Genomic DNA, 23,507 nt, shown 5'->3' with positions numbered 1-23,507 from the left:
CCTATTCTAATACCATGAGAAACTTTAGGCTCCCATGAATGAATAAATGGGAAGTGCTTGAAAGCACTCGAGACCAACACCAAGAGTGGGAACCAAAGTGAACGGAATTTTGAATGACTTGAATTAAATGAGTGAGGTGAGTTTACATTGTTTTATTTTGTTTTTCAAAACTAATAAAAAGACCACTCATGTCCTCATGTGTGGTGTCATCTAGGTGTCTTACATTTTTATACAAATCAATTTGATCTTCCTTCAATCAATGTGTTGTTCTTTCATTTCTTCTCCCATGATTCTTGGATCTTGATTTTCTCCTCTTAAGTGATTGATTTGGCCTTGATTCTCTCCTTTTGATTGAGTGATTTGGGAGTTTTTTTTTATTAATTTGGGTAGATTGTTCATGATTTGTAGGAGATCTTGAGTAACTTTAAAAGATTTTAGTGGGGCCCTCAAGTGATTGTAGGAGAGGAGTCTTCTAGATTCATGCATGGGTGAGGTGGACATCACCTTTTCATGGTCTTGCATGGTGACATTGCCTCCTTTGTTATGCTTTCCTCTGCCAGGTAGATGTATCCTTCTTTATATATCTTTGCATATAGATGTTCCCTTCCGTAATTGTATCTTCTTTTGCATGTCTTTGTATGTAGATGTTCTCTTGTGTAGGTTTGGATAGCTTAACAAATATGACAATCCAGTATAAAAATATGACAATCCTAGGATGAATATACCAGCAATTTCAACAAAATTATTAATTTAGATTTCAAAATGAATGCACTTGATAACTTAGAAATATTGGTAATATGCGAAGTTATTTTTAAAAAAAAACTGTCAATTGATATGAAAATTAAAGCCTAATTGATATGATAGTAAAGAATTGAGCTTCCAAAATTTAGAAACCAAGTATTTAAATTCGATCTTAAATCGATGTTTATAAATACATAGGTTTCAATGTGAAATTCTACCATTTTGATAAAACACTTGGGAGCACTTGGGAGCTTAGAAACTCATGTGAGCAAGCATGTGTTGAAGTTTGGGCTGAGTTGATATATATAATGCATTTTTAATGTTTAAAAAAAAAACTAGCCATTATAAGTTGGTAAAGTTGTTTTTTATATTTGATATTTGTTAGCCCATCCAGCAGATTCAATCAAGAAAACAATTATCTAGTTTGCGTTTCTGACATGCACCCAGTTCCAATATGTGTTCGTGACTGTATTTTATTCAATCCACCCCAAAAGAGTAAAGCGGTGTATAAATTGTATCTTCCAAATTGCATCACTGTCGCAGAAATTTCAGTTGTCCTTTCTTCTTTCTTTATTGGGACGACGACTGTAAGAAATCTTGAATGAAAAATGAGAACCCAAGAAACTGAAAACCAAGTGAGCAAAGGGAAGAATCACGCGGATAGGAAAAAACTGTTAAAAACAAACCATAACTCTGATTGTTTTGGGTACCCGAGACTGCAAATTTTAGTAGAACCAAAGATAGGAAGTTGTGGCTTTCACATACAGATCACATGGATGAACTTAAATTCGAGCAAGGTGGCAGTCCTGTTCAGCTATCTGTCTCCATCTTCTTTCTGTACGAGATGGAGATGAAGAAAAACGCCACACATCATGTACTTTGTTAGTTGAAGCTTTTCAATCCTCTTTTCTCCTGTCACTACTGAAGCTATATTAAACGCCGTCACCTTTATTCTTCCTCTGCAACGCTTCTTTCTTTCTTCCTCATGGCGTCTGCGAAGTTTGTTCTGACAACTGCCTGGTCTATCACTTTTGTTTCCGCTCTAGTTAGCAGTCTTTTGGGCGTTGCAGGTGGGCAGCTCATGGTGGGATTCTACTCTTCTACGTGTCCAAATGCGGAGGACATCATCAGTTCTGTCGTCTCTGAAGCTGTTCAAAGGGATCCCACCATTGCAGCAGCGCTGCTGAGGTTGCATTACCATGACTGCTTCGTCAGGGTCTCTGATCTCTCTTTCTCTCGCTTTCTCTCTGTATATTGCTTATCAAAGACTTCAAAAATTGGTTTAAATTTTTTTGTAAATTTCTGATGTTGATCAGGGTTGTGATGGATCGGTACTCATCAGAAGGCCGCAGGCCGAGATGGAATCACCAAATCATGCAGGACTACGCGGATTCCAAATAATCGAGGATGCAAAGACCCATTGGAAACCGAGTGTCCTGGTACCGTCTCCTGCGCAGACATTGTAGCATTAGCCTCTCGAGACTCCATTGTTCTGGTACATGCTCCAGGAAGTAAAATAGTCTTTCTTTACATTTTTGCGATCGATAAATTTGAATCTAAAAGTGAAACCAGATTGGAAATTTACTGTTATAACGCAATTAACTCCTGCTAGTGGTTGCAGAGCAATGGACCAAGTTACCAGGTTCCGACTGGTAGACGAGACGGCGGGATTTCTAACGTTTCAGACGCCGATAACATGCCGGAGGTGGAGGACTCAATCCAACAGATCAAGGCCAAATTCTTTCGGAAAGGGCTTTCCGAGAAAGATTTAGTTCTTCTCAGTGGTATTCGTACAACTAAACTCCATTTACACTATATAATTCATAAAACACAATCCATTTTGCGTAATTATGTGACGAAAACTTCAACTTTCAGCTGCACATACCATTGGAACCACTGCATGCTTCTTCCTACAGAAAAGACTGTACGACTTCAGCCCAGGCAGTGGTTCCGATCCATCGATCAACCCGGAATTCCTACCGGAACTCATGGCAAGGTGTCCTAAAAACGGTAACGTCAATGTCCGGTTAGCCCTCGATCGGGAAAGTGAGTTCAGCTTTGATGATAGTATCCTACGAAACATCAGAGATGGATTTGGAGTAATTGAAACAGATGCTAAGCTTTACGATGATGAATCGACAAGAACAGTGGTTGATTCCTACATGGGATTTGTAAGTGAGGTATTTAGACCAATTTTTGAATCAGATTTCACTGAATCAATTGTGAAAATGGGTCAGATTGGTGTGAAAACTGGTTCCAGGGGAGAGATAAGGCGGGTTTGTTCCCAGTTTAATTGATTATTACATGAACAAGTGCGTTTTTTTTTTAGTGCAGATGAATACTGTATATTAACTTCTATAGAACTGAGCTTACATAGGTTAATTTTGTCACAGCTCGAATGGCATCTAACTCTCTAAGGCAATTCACCTTTCATATTCTGAATGCTAGATTGCTTTACCAATCTTGAATGCTCCTCCATATCCTGGAAAGGTATATCTCCTTGGAGACTTGTCCTTCAAAAATTATTGAAGGATAAGTAAAAACAGACCAAAACGTCGTTGGAATAGGACCACAATATTATGTAAAACTGTTCTTGACCACAATATTATCTCATCAAGGGAAGAATATTTTTAGACTCTCCCATATGCAAAACTGTTCTTAACCACAAGTCGTCAAGGGAAGAATATTTTTAGACGATGAAAATTGGGAAGAAATGTTCTAACAAAGAAATAGAATTTGCCGGCAGAAGATGTATCCAATAACAAATATTTTGTTAGTCATCATGATTTGGTTTCGTATGACAAACTTTTCATTGGTAGAATTTTTTATTTTACTAATTTTTTATATAATCTTATTTAATTATTTTATATATTTTTTTGTTTCTCTCTTTACAAATTTTAAAATTTTAAAATATACAATTAAGTAATAAAAAATGCGAAACAAATTCATTGATATAAAAAGTTCACTGACTCAAATTTTTTTGGCAATGTGCATAAAAATACCTAAAAATGCATGAAAAAACCCTACAAAGTTAGATCTTGTGAGCCACTACCTCCTTTGGTCCATCAATTCGAGAAGCCATCTTTCTAATTTGGGTCATTACTCTCTATATCAATAGTTGTTAGATATATGGAATTTCTTTTTGTGCCTGCCACTCTTACTCCCTTTTTTTCAGCTGCTTCAATCAACTCTTCATGTTAAAAGACACTGATGTGTGTAGGGGTGGCATGGCTAGTAAATAAGGACAAATTTCATACAAATGACATAGAATTGTAATTATAAAAACCGGTGTATATCCTCTTATGTATTTTTCCTTTTAAAGCATGTAGCCCTAAGAGCATTATAGTCATTGTAAACACCTTTCCACAACTATAAATACAACCTCAAGGCATGGGGTAGAACATTCAAGTCTCTTTCTCTTGGCTCAAATTCATCCTTATACCCCTCTCTCTTTTCCTCTTCTTTCTCTCCTTTGGCTTCTTCTCTCCTCTAGTACAGAAGCTAGAGTTCCTCTCTTCTCTCCTTCCCTTGAGATCTTTTATGTTTATGTGTTGACCCTAGAAATCATCATGGTATCAGAGCGTGCAATGATCTAACATGGAAAAGGAGAAGAAGATGGAGAAGAAAGGGAGTAAGAAGATGAAGAAGAAAAAGAAAAAAAAAAACAATTTTCTAGTTTCCTTTAGTTTCTCTTCCAATTCCAGTGTTTAGTGGTTTTCTTACCTCGTTTACCATAATTTTTATATAGAAAATTATATACCATTGGAAAGATCTTTGAATTTAGTTTTCAACTAAAAAAACATTGATGAAGTTAGCTTTTTTTTACAAAGATAAATCGACATCTAAAGCAACAGAGGTCAAGCAACAGAAAAGTTTCGTGATGCAACATAAAGCATCAACTTTTTGAACAGTTTGTACCAACATGCCTGAGAATTTATTTTAAAAATTATCTCAAAAGAAAGATATGTGTCTACTTTCTATCCCAATAAATCATTTCTCGATCTGATTTTTCTAGAGATATATCCATATTAGAAAAATCAAAGGTCATGCTAGTATCCTGTTGGATGCGAAAATTCGAATTTAATCCGAGTTTTTTGCTTCACTTTTTTAGTTGCTAATGTTGGTTAAGTTTCCTATTTGTTTTCAAACTCTAGTCAAGATTTTACTAAATTTGGCATCTTTCCTTCCTTACAATTTTATTTTGTTTGATCTCACATTACATTAGTTTCCTTGAGAGAAGTTTTTCCCATTATGAGTTTAGGTTTTTTTGACAAAGTCTGAAATTTGAGTTAGAAATTTTTTCTAAATTACAAATAATAATGTCTTAAATCTCTCTTATTCCATAATTTATCTATTCAGTATTTTCTTTCCAAATTGGTCAAGTTGTGTTAAAATTAATTGTTTTATATGAGAAGTCAATATTTAAAAAAATTCCATTATGATGTTCCACCTCAAAACTTTTTTATAGGATTTTTTTAAGTTTCCTTGATCATCATGTTCATAGAGGAACTATTTTTTATCTCCCTCTTGGGCCATACTTGGTCAAATTTGTTAAGTTATTTCAGTACTACATTACAATCTCTTTCTTATTACGGTGGTGGCTATTTTCTCTTCCTTTAATCCTCCATTTCCCTTTTATTCGGTTGCATTTCTCCTACCATCTTTTTTGTACTCTTGTTTACCCTCTTAGGCCAACCCCTTGAGAATTTTCTATTGGTACCCTTTGGGTTTTTATTGTTGTCTTTTGAGTGATAAGCATTACCCTCTTTTGTGATTATTATCATTATTTTGTTCAAAATCCACTGAGGTTGGTTTCGACTCCTAAGACCAATGAGGGAGACTCTCCATTCTCTAGGGCAAGATTAAGCCCCATGCCATACACATGAGAGGAGGGATATTGAATTTTGCTATGTGAATGGGGGGAAAGATTTCTCTTCAACATGCAATAGAAAGGGGAAAAGTCAGCGTTTTTTTCTTTTTAATAATTATTTTAACTTAAGTATTGATTTTCCTATACCCCTACTTTTAATGGACTTCAAACATATTAGAAATTATAGCATTCAAAAAATCTTATTTAAAATTATAAGATATAAGACGCAACATTTGGACATTAACCACAAACTAATTAGTTCATTCTTACCTTATCCACCTTAATTAATTAACCCAATGATCCTAACTACATAAATAGATCCAATTGGATCTAGCTGGGTTCAAAGAAAGAAAATGACATCAGTCATGTGCCTAGAGCTGGATATTAACTACATAAATATACGAGCATGAAACTTAGTAAGGGTTGAAAGTGACACAATAAACAATTAAAATGATGAAAATATCATTTATAATTAGATTGGTTTTCTCATTGAAAAATATATCTATTAAAAAATACTTTACAATGGGTTTTCTTGCATTTGTGTTGTCATAAAAAAATATGAAAAATTAATCATAGTGTTTGTGTCTATGTTAGAAACAAAATGAAAGGTTAAATAAATGTTGAAGGAATAGGCAGAGGAGAGAGATGAGTGTAGTTTTTATATGGTTTTCTATTGGAACAATAGAGAGCACTCTCTATCATCGCCATCATTTGGAATTCCTCTTGTTTTCTTCCTTAAGTTAACTGGTGCACCATTTATGAACTTGGGGTATTTCTTCTCAATCTCATCAAGCTACTTTCCATGGTCTTCTTGGCGGCTAGTGATTGAGAATTCTAATTGCTAATAGATTATAAGCCCAGCCATTTTAATTTTTAAAAGACCAAAAAGGTTGTTAGTCGTTCATTAGAAGATAGAGATATGAATGTTATTTTTATAAGTAACCAACAACCTGACATGTTCACAAAGTGTTTTGGCAAGAGAGACATCTTCTTTAAGAGCACATCTATTATTGTGAAACTTCTCATCAAATGTATGTGTTGTTGAGTGTTACATAGCCAATACATACCAAAATACTAATCTTTTTGGCAGCGGAAAGCCATGTACTTAACCCAAGACCATAACAATAGATCCACCTTTACGAACCGATGACCTCGGCGGCCTAACACTGGCAACGCTGGTCCACTGTTACATGGTCGCCGCGTCTGGGTCGATGCGATCGCCCTTGCCGTGATTCGAACTCGCAATGTGGTGCCCGTTCTGATACCAAATGTTAAGCACCTAGCCAATACATACCAAAAGACTGATCTTTTTGGTAGCGAAAAGCCAAGTACTTAACCCATGACTATAACACTGAGTTGTAATATACTGAGAGCAAGCCAAACATTAGCAATAAATAGTGACCAACGTCCCTGATGTGATGTTGGGTTCAAGGTTCAACCCAAAATGACTAGCTAGGTTAGGAAGTCTCTTTCCCAACTAATAAAGCCAATATCTTTGTACTTACTAATCCATGTTGGATTATTCTTTAATGTTCCCCCTCACATAAAAGCACTCTTTTGTGGCTCTACATGTGGATAATTTGGGTGAAGGTCCACATACTAGTACATACTCTGATACTATGTGATGTTGAGTCCAATGCCTATCCCAAATGACTAGTCAAGTTGGAACTGAAGACTGAATCTTGATATACCTCAGAACAATATATTTTTGTTACCACGAGATATATTGGCTACTACGGATCATTTGATCGTAATGAAATTTGGAATGGACACACTTGACGATACGAATCACTTGAAAAATAAACGTATATGTTTTTTACCAGATCTGTTATAGGATCAATAGGGTTTGGCTCTTGTTCATTTAGAAAATGTGGTTCGAGGAACTATATGTGGAGCAATAAGTCATAAATTGATACCGACTCCTCAAAATTTGGTAACTTCAACTCCATTAACAACTACTTATGAATCCTTTTTTGGATTACACCCTATATCTCAAGTTTTGGATTGAATGAATCCATTGACAAAAATAGTTTATGGGCAAAAAAGGAGTTATTTGGGTCCTAGATGATTAGCAGGTTGAATTCCTAGTTTTCGAATACGGGATATCCACCCTAGTCATTATGGACGTATTTGTCCAATTGACACGTCTGAAGGGATCAATGTCGGACTTATTGGGTCCTTAGCTATTCATACAAGGATTGGTCATTGGGGGGATCTATAGAGAGGCCATTTTATGAGATATTTGAGAGATCTAAAGAGGTATTGTTGGTTTATTTATCACCAAGTACAGATGAACACCTCTTTACTAACTAATAAACCCAAGATATTTGAACTCATTAATCGATGTGAAAATATTCTTTAACACCTATGAGGGTTTTTATTATAATATATTAAGTGTTAACCTATATAATTAGTATAAAATTCAAACTTAGAAGCAACAAATTTGTTATTCTAGGATTTTGTGCCTCTTCAAAAAGAAAATTAACCAAAACTACATAATATAAAATCATGTGTATCGTTTTCTTCTAATTTTATTTTTTGGAATTTTAGAAAACTACCCTATTAAAAAAACTATTTAGGAAAATAACCAATTTAGAAACATAATTAGGAAAATGCCCAAATTTGACTGGTACAACACTGCATTGGACAATGAAAACTGATGATGTGGTGCCATGTCATCTACCACGTTGCCATACAAAATTAGAACCTGCCATGTAACCGTCGCGTCCACGTTAGTTGTCATGTCATCAAACACATAATTGTCTACCACAACATTATAATAAAATAAATAAATATATTAATTATTAAAAATATCCTTATATTATAATTAACATCTTCATTAATGATTTAAGATATTTTTTTAAAGAAAAATTTATTTGTTGTTCATGTTTTATTTGCTTCTATTTATTATAATAAAAAATAAAATTTATTATTAATTTTTTTCTAATCTAATTAACACCTGTCATTATTGATTAGGTATTTTTAATTATGTAATTACTAAATAGGCTATTTTTATAAATAAAAATTTTTAATTAGGTAATTTACGAGAATTCCCTTTATTTATCCTGTTGGAGTACTTTCATTGCATTTGGCTGCAAGCCTTGAGAATTCTATTCTCATATCAAGTAGTCCATGAAAGACCAGGTATCTGCGGCGGACTTCATCTTTGACCACTCTAATAGGACTCTCCAGTGTCTTATCGTGTCTCCCCTATTGACCGAGGGCCTTCAATGTAGTAGTCGATATCCACACAACTAGAACAAAATGTTGGCACATGTGTTTTGAGGAATTCAGGCTCTTGGTAGCCTCCAAAGGCAACTTGACTTGACGATTTAGAGAACAAGCTTAGAGAACAACTTGAACATTGTATCGGACCTTGAATACACATGAAGGCATATCACTTGGTTTTTTTCTTCTTGTGATGGGTCTTGTATGTGGACTCAGTCAAACTTAGAGAACAAGCTTAGTTAGTCTTGGAAATAAAAATCATACCTAAACCTCAAATATATATATATGACAAAACGAGTCTTGTCAAGCCAGTGTCCTATATTCCATGGCTCCTTTTTTTCCCTTGTTTCTTGGTCTCACAAACTCCAATATTCATTTCAGGCTTTTTAAATACTCTCATATAAAACATTAGTAGCACCATAGCTACTATTTTGTTATCATCAAAACCATGGAATTCTCAAAGGTTTTGATGCCTTGGACCAACACAAAAATCACTCACTTTCATGTTGCCTCACTTGTAGATGGGTATTCCTAAACTCAGTAAAAAATGTAAGAGAGTATTCCTAAACTCAGTACAATTATGAATATGGAACTTTAGGTCATAAATGACATATAAACATGTTTAAGAATATCATAAACATCATTTGAAACAAGTTGAATTGGCACTAGAATGATTGATCAACTTCTGCCAATGATCGATCATCCAGAAGTACGTAGACAAAAAATATAAAACATGATTGATCAACCACAACATTGCCAATTCCGGACAAGCAGCACACCAGGTCCCGCCGTCTCTGCAACTGTGTCAGTGTAAAGATTCATAGCTTTTTATTTGCCCTTGTTCTTTATGGTTCTTAAGCCGACCCCAGCTCAGAATCATCACTCTCGTTCTTCTCGAGCAGAAACCGCCTCACTGTTCACAGTCACCACTTCGCTGAGGCTTGCGTAGGTAGCGGGAGGTTTGGTTTCAACGGCACCAAGAAAATGCTCGCAAAGCCTTTTTTGGTTCTTCTACAACGGAGATCTTTTTATGGCCATGAGGCATATGGCGTAGTTCTGATGACACTGATCTTGGCAGAAAACTTTACCACAGCAGACTTATTTGAACTTTGACCATCAATATCAACCGTTCCCCAAGTAGATATTATCAAGTACATGTATGTTACTATGAACTGACTGTAGTTCCATTGGTTAATCTTGTTATTTTCAGAAAGCCTTTTGTATGTGGTCAAGCACGACTGCTGCTATTTACTACTTCTAAACGAAAGCTTTCTTTCAGTGAGAAACAATGGAGCAAAGAGAAATATCGTGCTTCGTTGTAGGCAGATAAAGTGAAACAAAGACACTATAAATAATTAGCTCCTCTCTTCGTCCTTCCCCATCCATCAAAATCAGATAATTGCAGAAAAGACGAGAGATTTAACTGAAAGACACCCAATTCTCCTTGTTCGGAAACAAAACCTATGGCCATGGAGAGAGAAAGGAGCTTGGAGGAAGCTCTCTGTCCTGAAAACAAGAATACTGAGATGGATGTGGCACCAAAACGCCATATCAGCTTGGGGATCCTCTTGCTCAACGTTGCGGCTGCAGCTGTGGGAACCATTGGAGGGCCTTTGCTAATAAGGCTCTACTATCTCCATGGAGGCAACAGAAAATGGGTAGCGAGCTGGATTCAAACAGCCGGGTTTCCGATCCTTCTGATCCCACTGTCTGTTCTATTCTGTCGCAGTAAGGTTGCCGGCGTCCCGTTCTGGGCAGAACCAAAGCTTCTGATTTCCAGTGCAGTCATTGGCCTCTTCATCGGCCTTGACAACTTCATGTACTCCCTAGGCTTGTCGTACCTTCCCGTCTCGACCTCCTCCTTACTCTTCTCCACCCAGCTTGCATTCACGGCTTTCTTCTCTCTCATCATCATCAGGCAGAAATTCACCCCTTACTCCATTAACGCCGTTGTGTTGATGACGCTCGGAGCCATCCTTCTGGGCATCAGGAAGAACGGAGACAGACATCCCGGCGTTACGAACGGCGAATACTTGTTGGGTTTCGTCATAACACTGGGAGCAGCTTCACTGCTTGGATTCCTTCTGCCTTGCATCGAGACTGCCTTCACGAAGGCAAGCAAAGCCATTACTTACACAGTGGTGATGCAGTTTCAGTTCGGCACCGCCTTCTTTGCAACTGTTTTCTGCACGATTGGGATGCTGATAAACAATGATTTTTCAGCAATCGCCAGGGAAGCCAGGGCCTATGAGCTCGGAGAAGTCAAGTATTACGTAGTCTTAGCTTGCTGTGCAGTAGCGTTTCAGTTTCTGTTAGTGGGGATGATGGGAGTTATTTTCTGCACAACCTCTCTTTTCTCAGTTGTGCTAACAGCAACTCTCCTTCCAATGACTGAGGTTGCTGCTGTGATATTCTTCCATGAAAAGTTTACAGGAGAGAAGGGAATGGCACTGGCTCTCTGCATCTGGGGTTTCACCTCTTACTTTTATGGATCCTATAGAAGCGAGACGAAGCAGGAGAACAAAGCTGAATCGATGTAAAATCTGTGAATTTTGTCTTCAACTCACATTTCTCAAACACCAATATTTGTATTTTGAGCTAATTGAAATTGAATTGATTGCATTGCATCAATTGTATTGCTTACGTTTGAATTCAAATGTAAGAATATTCTCCCAAGATAAAATAAAGGATTTTCTGTTGATTAGTTTGATAGCTTAACCAGGTGAGTTGTTCATCTTGACTTTTTGGGTACTTGCCTTCATCATTTTGCAGCATTTATCTTACTAATTCATCTATGTGAGACTACTCTTTTTTAAGACTTTCTCTCACATCTAGACCCTCTTGTGGCTTCTACAAGACAGTTTGGGTGGAGGCCTACATAGGTGCACATGCTCTAATATCATGTGAAGGTCTGTCAAAGGCCCGCACCAAACTGACTAACCAAGTTAGAAATTTTCTTTTCCAAGTAATAAACCCAAGAACATACTACTTATTCATCTTTGTGGGACTATTCTTTTTTAAGAGAAATACATGCTTTGAAAAGTATATGTATAAGACTGCCAAAGATTATTTTCAATGCCTATTGCTCACCAACGATGGGAATAATTAATAATTTTCCAAGTTGATGATATCCATAAACATATTAACACATTGTTTGTAAAAAAAGACCACATAATTTGTTTCTCTCTCTCTCTCTCTCTCTCTCCCTCTCTCTCTCTCTCCTTTGGTGCCTGCAAGGAACTATAGGAAAAGGTTTAGAAGATTAGAAATATCCATCATTCCTCTTACCCCAAAAAGTGTTAAAGATGATAGGAAAGTGAACTTCTTATTATTCTAATAGAAAATAATAATAAAATGAACCAAAAAGGCATAAAACCATCTAGGAATTTTTTTTCAACAAAAAACCTTTTAATAGAAAAATGGGTCAAAAGGAAAATGGGTTTTTCTTCATTTGTTATCCTAAACAATTTGTCTTTGTGAAGTTTATTCTTCTTAAAGTGTTTGCACTAATTTTGGTGAAAGTTTTTATGGTGATGAATTAAAATTAGAATTGTGAGAACATACGTACATCACATAGAATGACTAATTTCCTTAGGTTGCATTTGGGGGGCCTCTTCTATGAGATGCCTTCCTGACAATGCTTTTATCAAAGACTTCTTCTCCATAAAAAACTCTTTGGCCATAGCTATTTTAAAAGGGTGCATTACATTAAAAAATCAGTTATTATATTTAGTTATAACCATAAATTTCCAAATAAATGACCAAAGTACCCTAATTTGCACGTAATTTTTATGATAAAATAAACATAGCACAATAGGACATACATTTAAAGGTAAATTATCAAATTTTGGATGGACTTTGGACCAAATTTAATATGGTATAAGAGCGGGCGTTAGTATGTAGTCCTCCACAATGTTAAAAACACCCTCGTTAGCAAACAAATAAGCCCCATCAAAACCTCATAAGAACGTCAACATTCTCTCGTGCAAGAGCCATTGGAGACCTTATTAAAGGTAACTCATCCTCTATCAAAAGATTATCAAAATCACTCTCTTCTATCACTAAACTTTAGGAGATTGTTTAGAAAATTGCTAAAAGAGTAGTGCAAAAAGTCAATTCTTTAACATCTCTTTGCCAAAGAGACTTTGAGCTAATGTATATAAATAGTTGTAAATTATCTCCTAACCAGAAGAATTGTTCCTCTTTCTCTTCTCTCTCACAACTCTCTCTCATGATCTTCTTTGTTGGCTCTCTCCTTTCCCAATTCATCTTCGATCTTTACATGCATCACTTCCATAATCTCTACTAAACTCAATGATAATAATTGTGCCCTACGAAAAGATTAGTGGGAAGCCATTTTATGCTCTAAGAATCTTCATAAGTATGTGATCCTCTTGCTCTCCCTCCTCCATGCATGTTTTCTCCTTGGAAACCCCTCTTTCCTAAATCCTTATTTCACTCGGTGGGAGTGTAAAAACAAACTTGATGTCTTTCCAAGTAAAATTCAAGCAATGTCTATCACCATCTTTGATTTTCTATGGCATCAAAGATTGGCCAAAATGACTATTATAGTTAGGAAGTATCTTTCCCAACTAATAAAACCAAGATCTTTGTACTCACTTATCCATTTGGGACTATCTTTTAACACTCCCCCTCACGTGTAAACTTATTTTTGTGGCTCTACATGTAGACAATTTGGGTGAAGGTGCCCATGTATGAGTACCTACTCTAATACCATATGAAGTTAGGTCCAAGGGCCATCCCAAAATGACAGTCAAGTTAGGAAACCTTTTTCCAACTAATAAACCCATGATCCTTGTACTCACTAATCCATATGGGACTATTTTTTAGCACGCCCTCTCACGTATAAGCCATCTTTTATGGTTTTCACACGTGGACAGTTTGGGTGAGGCCCACATATGAGCACATGTTTTGATACCATATTGAAGTTGGGTCCAAGACCCAGCCCAAAATTACTAACCCAGTTAGGAAGTCACTCTCTCAACTAATAAACTCAAGATTTGTGTACATGCTAATTGATGTGGGACTATTTTCTTTATCACTCTCTCATGTATAGACCCTCTTCTATGGTTCTCACACATGCACGGTTTGGGTGGATGCCCACGTATGAGCATCTATTTTGATACCATGTGAAGTTCGGTCAAAGGCCCATTCAAAAATAACTATGCCTAGTTAGGAGGCCCACATATGAGCACCTGCTCTAATACCATGTAAAGTTGGGTCCAATGCCCATCCCAAAATGACTAGCCCAGTTTTAAGAACATTGTAGTAAGCATATTCCCCCACACCCACCCACCATCCTCTAGGTTTACTTGAACCAAGCCTTTCAGTCTTGATCTTATGTATTACAGGAAAGCACCACCATTTCCTATAATAGTTTATTTGATAAATAGACTACCATTTGATGTGCTACAAGTTAAAACTATCAATTCCTTGTTAATTCATAAATCACCTTCATACATACACTTTCACACCTTTGGATGTTTGTGCTTTCTGAATTTATGACATAAAATGAAATTTAAACTTGATCATGGTCTCTTCCTTGTGTTTTCATTGCCTATAGTCATCAATCCAAGTGCAATAGATGCTATCAAACCACAAGGAAAAGTATACACCTAGGCATGTTATGTATGAGGAAACTAATTATGTACCATTTGCCACACCCTCTTCATACTCTCTACCCATTCGTCCATCTGGAAAATTCACAAAAAAAAAAATTATCAAAAGTATGCTCAAGTTTTGCCTATAGAAACCCAAACATCCCAGTCAACCTTCTCCAGTCCCTGAAGACATCTCCTTCCGATGCTTCCACTAGAATCCCCACTAGCATAAATTTTGCCTCATACCTGACTAGACATCCAAGAACAACCTCCTAATCTTCCTCTCTTCCAGTCAACTATATTATAATTGATCCTAATGACAAATTAGAAGTTGTCCTTCCTTTCGAACAACCATCTAAAACACTTAACACCCATCCCATGGTGAAGTCAGCTAAAAGTTGATAGTTATCCTCTACCTATGCCTTATATGCCCTCTCTCTTGCAAAATCTAGGTCCTACAAGGAAAAGCCTTTTCGTTCCACATTGGAAACAAGCCATGAGTAATAAATGTACTACCCACTTGAATAATGATACTTGGGATCTTGTTCCTCCAAGACTCTATGGACATAGTTGGTTTCTAATGGGGTTTTCACCCTACACTTAAGTATGACGGTTCCTCAGACAAATTTAAAAGCCATTTAGTAGCTCATAGATATCGCCAACTACTTTGATTGTGAAGAAACATTCAACGTGATAGTTCAATTCCAAACTATTAGGTTAGTACTTTCCTTGGTAGTCACTAAACATTGAGCTTTACTTTGATTTATTATCAATAATGCTTTTGAATGTAATACTTAACTAAACCATCGGTACAAAACAACCCTCCATTTTGAAAATTCGTCCTTTTTATTCACATGTGTGATTTAAAGAAAGCAACCTATGGCCTTAAGCAAGCTTCTAGGGCATGGTTTCATTGGTCTAATTCTTTTTCTTTTTATTATTATTGTTTCAAGTCAAACTTGGTGGACTCTTCTCTTTTCACTTTCTCCTCTTCCAAGGGATTTCTTTTCCTAGTCCTTCATGTAGATGATATTATACTAATGGGCAATAGTTATTTGCTTCTCAGTGATTTTCAAAAGCATCTTTTCAACAAATTCTTTATTAAACAAGTTGGTCCCTTAAATTTTTTTCATGGTATTTCAGTTATTTATGAAAATTGTAGTCTCTTTCTTACTAAAAAAAAATATCTATTTGATGTTCTTGAAAGAGCTATTATGCTTTCATGCACTCTGGTTCATACTCCACTCACTCCTAATCTCAAAGTAAACCAATTTAGTCCACCATTGACAAATCACACTATTTATAGAAGTCTCATAGGTGCCCTTCAATACCTTACTTTAACTTGGCCTAATGTCTCCTATGTGGTTAACCTTGTTGCCTAGTTTATGTAAAAATCTACTTGAGTTTCACTATTCTTTGGTTAAACACATATTAAGATACTTAAAAAGTACTTATAATCATGGTCTTGTTATTGACTAATCATGGTCTTGTCATTAATAATACTTCACTTCTTAAACTTTTAACTTTTTTTATGTGGAGTGGTTTGGCTGTCCAACCGTGCAATCCAGGCAATTGAATTGAAGAAAACAAATGAGGAACTTGCAAAAATGAGGGAGGTAGTCATGGAATAGTAACAACAGTTTGCAAAGCATAAACAATAGTTAGCAGAGCAACAAATTGTTGCTGGTAGGTTTCAAGCTCATATGGTTCAAGCGATGGATTTGTTGGTTTCTTATGGCATCATAACTTTTGGTGCTATTAGTGGATCAAATTTGAAGTAGCTAGATAACTCTAGTTCCTCTCAATTTGGTCCTTCACGGCACACTAATTGATGTTTTTTATTATTTTTATATATATTTTGTATTTTTTACTTTTTTTGTGTACATTATATAGTACATTTGGCTATATCAATAAAAAATTAAATTTATTTTGTAAGATTTTTATTTTATTTTATTAAAAAATTAAACGGGAATATAAACAAATTAAAATTTTAATTTGAAAAATAATCAACAGAAAAAATTCACTGGAAATTTTTTTTAAATAAAAATAAAATATTTATCGACAAATTATTTCCAACAAATAATTGTTTTAAAATTTACAAAAAATCTATATTTAAAAATTTTAATTAAAATTATAAAATTACTACCAATGAAATATTTTGCTGCAAAATAATTTTCAAAAAAAACTTTAAAATAATTAAAGAATTTTTTGTCAGTAAATATACTTAGGATAAATAAATAATGATGAGAAGGAAGAAAAGAAGGGAGTTATATAGCCCAAAAGGAAATGAGGAAAAAAGAGAGTACCCTTTGGAGGTTGAGATGTAAAGTCTAGGAGGTGATATAGTAGCTAAAGGTGAATGTGGAGCTATTTCTGGCTCAACTCCACAAGTAAAATTTTCCTCAGATCTCTATCATCTATGGAAATTTATGTGTATTTTTAGAACTTGGGACAATGCCTAATCTTAAGATCTCTCTAAGACGGTTGTGCACTGATTGTTTGATTCTTGTGAGCTGATTATGAACAATTGCAAGCATGGAATATGTAGAATATTTAAGAACAAAGGAGAGATAAAAAGTACTTAAGGAAATGTAGATAAAATAGAAAGAGGTAGAACTATTATAAGAGATGATAGGGGAAGCATAAGTATAGTCTCCATTCTAGGATTTGGACAATGTCAAAAGGGGGAGAAATATGGTACAAAAATAAAGAGGATATTTAGGGGGAGAAAACTTAGAAAGAGTGCTAAGTTAAAAGAATAGATTCACAAAGTAAGGAGGGACATATTTCACAAGCCATGAGCTAAAATTGTTATGTGCACATATTTGTGTATGATGGCTTATTGATAGGGAGAGCTTGAGCAATTTTCCAAGTTAGATTCATGTATCATTGTAGGATTAGAGTGTTTTAGAGTATGCATTGCATCATTGTGTTTCATCTTTATTAGAGTGCTTGTCATCATAAAAAAAAAAGGGGGAGAATATTGGACAATGCTCTCAAGATCTCATTCCATACACTTAAGTTACTAATTATATACATTAAGATTGTCGTGAGTTACCATTGTGTACTTAATTTGATTGAAAAAATCTATGAGGCACTTACATCAACTGTTTTGTGGGTAGGTAGTGCTAAAAATCCTTGTGTGGGTATTGGTCATATGTACCTAGTGAGCTACAATAGCAAATCCTCGTGTGGAACTAGAATTGTGTAGCCTAGTGTTAAGTTGTGGAGCCTAATCAACGCTCTACGATGAATCAGTACGCCAATCGATCTTCACGGTAAGGTCGTTGTGGGGGTTGGAAGAGGGGCGGACGGCGGAGCCCTCACCACATCCACGATATATTGACTGTTGTCTCATTAAGGGTAGTTTGGGAATTTCACACTTGTAATCCGGTTGCCCTAATTTTCTCTTTATATTTGGGGGCGTCGTTATTAGGGTTTTATCATCGAGAAAGATCTTGAGTTGCGGCCCAAGAGAGGTTAGACAAAAATACCTATGCGTGTGTGTGATTTCTCTTGTAAACTATTTCATCTTCATAGTAGATTACTGCAGTGGCGGAAGACAAGACATAGTAATCACCTTGAAGCAAACTTGTATAAACCTGTTTGTATTCTCGTGTTTGTTTTTTTTTTCTTCTTATACGTTTATTATTATGGCTCTCGTTAGTTTGAAATTAAGGCGTTTAATTCCTAATACTTAGTTGGTTGTTAAAAAATCCCTTGTAGGGTCTAGGTTATCTGTTTAGTTTGTTGTTGTGAACCCATATAAAGTGAGTGCATTGTAAATTGGTTGTGGGGGTCACTTCAGTAGTATAAGTCCCTATAAGGGCAACATTGTGACTAGCCCTAGAGGTAATTTGATGTAATGGTTGCTTCGTAATCCTAACATAGTTTAACTCCAAGTTGAAAAATATTTTAGAGAGTGGACTCCCGATTTAAGAAAGGATTGTGAACTACTATAAATCTTGTACATTCATTGTGTACTTGATTATTTGTATGTGTACCTAGATTGTTAAATTTGCATTGCACATGGAAACATTTGAAAGTGTGAATACACCTACATAGAATTAAAAACTAAAAGGAATAAAAAAAAAGAGCAGAAAAATTAACAAATATAGTATTGAAACCCTAAGGGCAAAAATATAATTTCATAATAAAAGGCAAAGACGGTTAAATGCTCCTATGAGTTTTTTATACGTCTTGTTTTTTGCCAATGGAATAGGCACTATTGTTGAACCACTTAGTCAATGTGTTGATAATTTGATATCTTGTGATTATTATTATTATAGTAGTGACCCAATAACAAAGGGAGCCAGAGATTAATGAATGGGACACTAATATGAAGTTGTGGTCACTTTTTCTAGAATTGTTGTCTACTTCATGGGAGTCATTTGAGCTAATTTAAACTTTTTTAAATGAAAAAACATAAACGGTAGGATAATTTCCTTAAGCCAGTTGCATTGGGGTACTTCGAATTCTCCAGAAAATTCAACTCACAGTTGGTGAGCTTTGACTCTCCGTAGCATACTTAAAAGTTGCTTTCCAAGTAGAAAAAATACAGGAAAAAGATGTTCTTGGATTTTCAATCATAATGCCGGGCAGAGTGAACGGAAACTTGATAGAAGCACGTCAATAATTTATATTCGTCCAAAATACCTACTCCCAAAGAACTAGATATGGAGAGGGCGGGACAGACCGAGAGGGAGAAGAAAGGGAGAGCGATAGAAAAACGAAAAAAAAATCGGCTTCCCGCGACGACGTGGCATCTTATCCTTCAAGCTACTGTACAACGTTCAGAGGAAGCTCGATCGATGCCCACCATTCGGAGAAATTGGGGATTCCGGAGAAGTATGCCCTGAGCCCCTGAGCATAATGGATGGAAATCCAGAAAAAGTCCCGAGAAACTTTGAACAAAAGATTCAATATGGTAGCTGTATGTGTGAAATACTTTCGTTCTAAGTACTATCAATATCACCAAAAAAACAAAAAAAAAAATCAGATTGCCAGGTCTTCACAGCCAGAAGAAATCATATGTTTTCAGGTTGCTGGGCTTCAGTTTCGGCTTTAACCTTCTTCTCGCTCTTGTTGGCTCCGTAGAAATAAGAAGTAAATCCCCACAAGCACAAGGCCAAGGACATCCCTTTCTCCGGAGTGAACTTCTCATTGAAGGCAATCACAGCTGCAATCTCGGTAATTGGAAGCAGAGCAGCCCCAAGAACTCCGGCGAAGAAAGATGAAGCGCAGAAGACTACACCCAACCACCCAACAAACTCCATCTGAAACACCACGGCCGCCGCCACCAGTATCAGGTAATACTTCACCTCTCCAAGCCCAAAGTTCTCTGCTTCCCTACCAATGGCCTGAAAGTCCTTGTTAATAAGCATCCCAATTGTGCAAAAAATGGTTGCGAAAAGTGTCACCCCAAATTGGAACTGCAACACCACGCTGTGGGTCATGGTTTTGCTGGCCTTGGAATAGGCAAACTCGATGCTGGGGAAGATGAATCCAAGCAGCAAAGCAGCACCAAGAGTGAGCAGAAACCCCACCAAGTACTCTCCAGAGGTGACATTCGCCGGCCGGTCGCCGCTCTTTCTTACCCCCAAAAGAACCGCGCCCAGGGTCATCAGCACCACGGCATTGACAGAGTAAGGACTGAATTTCTGCTTCACTATCACGAACGCGAAGAAAGCGGTGAAGGCGAGCTGGGTAGAGAAGAGCAGAGCGGAAGTGGAAACGGGCAGGAAAGACAAGCCATGGGAATACATGAAATTGTCCAGACCCACAAGGAGACCTATGCCAGCGCTGTACATCAGAAGCTTGGGTTCCGCCATGAAAGGAACTCCGCGAGCTCGATCCCGGATGTAGAGGATGGAAAGAGGGATTAACAGAATGGGAAACCCAGCGGTCTGCAACCAGCTGGTGGTCCATTGCCTCTGCCCACCATGGAGATAATAGAGTCTCAGCAGCAGCGGACCCCCAGTGGTTCCCAGGCCTGTGAGGATGCAGTTCAAGCCAAGGAGGAAAAACTTGAATCTCCGTTTCTTAGACGGATCAATCCGCTGAAATTCCGGTTGGATGTTGCAGGGGCTGAACGTCCGGATGTTGCAGGGACTGACGGATCCCTCTTCCATTCCCTTCTCCAGGCTCATGGTCGCCATTGATTCTTTGCAATGGATGCCCAGAGCAGGAGATAATGTTTGCCATTGGATTCTGTTCTAGTGGGCTTATATAAATGCAGATAATGGAGGCTGCAAGCTCTCTTGGCCGCCTATCAGCAAGCTTGGAAGCCGATTCAACGACTGTTGTGTTTTTACAAGCACTAAAAGAGGCAAATCCCCTTCACTGGGGCATGAGGCACGTGGGTGCCTTCATTCATTGTGACCTCAGTCGCACAGGTAGAGGTCAGGACAAAGGAAAATTTGTAATAAGAAACCTTATCAAATGGATTTCCATATCAAACCACGTGTTGTGATATTTGAGGTTTTTTTATGCTTTTGGGCAAGAAATTCAAAGTAACATGAATAGGATGGGACAAATATAAGGACAAAAATAGCTGGTGGGAAGGATGGCCTATTAAACCCTAAGTGATAGTTTCCACCGAGTAACATTTGTTAATGAGTAAAAGTTATTGAGAAGAGGATCATATAGAGAGAGTGCTGATCAAATCCCAATAGTCATTTGGTGAGAACACATGTAAAATATTATCTCAACTATTCGATCAACGGCTATTGTAGGTGTTTCGCATGTTTCCACTAAGGAACATTTGTTAATGAGTAAAAGTTATTGAGAAGAAGATCATATGGAGAATACGAAAAACTATTTGGTACAAAATATGTGATATAGTATCTTAGTCATCCAATCATGATCAATGACTATTTCAGTTATCCGATCAATGGTTGAGATAGTCATTTTATATGTTTCGTACCAAATGGTTTTTCATGTGGTTGTGCAATTAAAATTGTTGGTCACATTAGTGCCCCTAGTAGGAAATGTTTATCATATGAAAGGGGCAAAATATTTTTCTTAGTTGAAGTTTTCATAAAAAAATCTAATTCAAAATGTTATTGATACCCTCCAAGGAAAGTATTTGGTAATTTATTAAGCATTACTAGTAGTTATTAGTATAATTTTGTGTATCGCCAAGTGACATCAAATTTGGACTTGTACAATTCAAGTCATGAAGAGATTTTGTTTGAATTAATCTCATTTATGATTCAAGCAAACTAAAATTTTATTTAAATTTTAAAATAGTTTTAATTAAAATATTAATATTTATTTTACCTTCAATTTTTTTTTTAAAGTTGGCAACTTTCCTCTTCCCAGATCCATTGGGAATACAAAGAATGAACAAGTTGGCAACTTCCCTATTCACCCTTCTTTGTTCAAGTGGGGAGGCACACCTACAAAGTCGACCAAGCAAGATAGAGGTGAGAAAAGGCATTAATAGACTGTTAAAAATAATGTTTTCAAAGGAAAAATTAAAATAAATTACAATTTTTTTAGTTAATTGTGACAAGGTTATTAAAGTTAGCTCTAGTTTCATCCCAAAATGATTACTAGTCAAAGTTATGAGGTCTTTTCCCAACAAATGAACATAGAATTTTTCCTAAAATTAACTTATGTAGGATTATTCCTACTAATATTTCTTCTCAAATCTAGGTTTAAAGAAAAAAGATCATAAACCTAATACATGGACAATAATATCAGGCTACAAGCTAAGTTAAATATGGTCATAGTATCGCTAATATACACAACTTTACTTAAGAACAACCAATGTTATTTCCAACAAATGTCAACTAAATTTAGATTGGGTTGGAAACTAACATGATCTTTCCGTGACATTTCATTGCCTAATGGTGATCTAATATTCCTTAAGCCAATGGATACTAAAATGCTAGTTTATATAGGATTTTGACTTTCACAAAAATTTCGTCTACATAAAATAGACAAGGATTGGTATATGAGGTTAAATGATGAAACTATCATTGAATCAATACTCAAAATCAAGTTCCATATAAGAAATCTTCGCATTGACATGAACATCAAATTTAGAGTTCAATTTGCACAATTCATGTCCCACAAGCTATTAAGGTGATTTGAAATTATTATATAGCTTCGTTCGGAGAATGCACTCCTTGCTCAGAAGAACATGTGACTTTGGGTACCCAAATTTGTATGGGTCTTGCCATCTCAACTTCTGAAGACAAATTTAGGCTTCTATTGGGAATCCAAATTTGTTTCACCTCATTTAGCCTGATCTTCTAGGGGAGCACTTAAATGCATAATAGTCAATGGTTCCACATTGGTAACACACCTCATTATGTATAGGTGTTGTTGTGACTTTTTTCACATTTGTCCAATGAGAACTACTATATTTTCTTTCTATTATAGTCTCATGGACCTTAGTTCTAAGTTCCGCTTTCCTCACATTATGAATATGATATTCTGATTTATCCAGAGTAACTTTTCCTATAGTTAATTTCTCTAAAGCATATGATAAGTCAAGGGTTTTTCTTTCAACTACACATTTGAGCAAATTATTTTCTTCTTGATGTTCTAAAATCTTAGAGAAAAATTTATCATTTTCCATTTTTCAACTCATGAATGTATGAAGAATGGAGTTCAAGTTTCTCAAATTCTAAGATGAGCCTATTGCTTTCTTTTTTTAAGCTTTTCTACCTTAAGAGGAACAATCAAATTTCAAGGAGTTAATATCCTTTTCCTAATTTTAAAATTTGCCTTCTTAATTTATTAATTTATTTTTATTTTCTCCTAAGAGAGTACATGGATTCTTCTAGTTGTCTCATAAGTTCTTCCTTGTCTTATTATCACTTTTTGAACTATCATATCAATCTGAGATGATGTTTCCAACTAAGAATGAGTGCATACGATCTTCAATGCCTTAAAGGTTCATAATATAGATGTGCTTAAAAATTGAAATTTGGTTGGTTATCTACTTACATAGCTAGAGTTCTTGGGATTTTCAATTTGACTTCAACTCTAGTCTTCAAGGCTTCAATCTTCTTCTTATTGTAAGTTTTTCTTCT

The 23,507-nt window shown here is 36.0% G+C and overlaps 2 protein-coding genes and 1 pseudogene across 2 annotated transcripts; 2 read left to right on the top strand and 1 right to left on the bottom strand.

The window, feature by feature from the left end:
• The first annotated feature begins 1,726 nt into the window (after window positions 1–1,726).
• Window positions 1,727–3,038, top strand: LOC137946671 (peroxidase 43-like; annotated as a pseudogene).
• Window positions 3,039–10,308: 7,270 nt separating this feature from the next.
• On the top strand, window positions 10,309–11,379 carry LOC137946670 (purine permease 3-like). Its single transcript, XM_068792995.1, has one exon. The coding sequence runs from the start codon at window positions 10,309–10,311 to the stop codon at window positions 11,377–11,379; it is 1,071 nt and encodes a 356-aa protein (XP_068649096.1).
• Window positions 11,380–19,018: 7,639 nt separating this feature from the next.
• LOC137945889 (purine permease 1-like) lies at window positions 19,019–20,729 on the bottom strand. The gene has a single exon (XM_068791963.1). The coding sequence runs from the start codon at window positions 20,616–20,618 to the stop codon at window positions 19,488–19,490; it is 1,131 nt and encodes a 376-aa protein (XP_068648064.1). The 5' UTR covers window positions 20,619–20,729; the 3' UTR covers window positions 19,019–19,487.
• Between the last annotated feature and the right edge of the window lie 2,778 nt (window positions 20,730–23,507).

Source organism: Aristolochia californica, unplaced genomic scaffold, assembly GCF_029961685.1.
Source record: "Aristolochia californica isolate CCGP_79_NKW_82.1479 unplaced genomic scaffold, dmAriCali1.0.hap1 SCAF_12, whole genome shotgun sequence".
NCBI classification, from domain to species: Eukaryota; Viridiplantae; Streptophyta; class Magnoliopsida; order Piperales; family Aristolochiaceae; genus Aristolochia; species Aristolochia californica.
The sequence above is the reverse complement of the archived record's forward strand: the minus strand, read 5'-3'. Positions and strand labels throughout refer to the sequence as shown.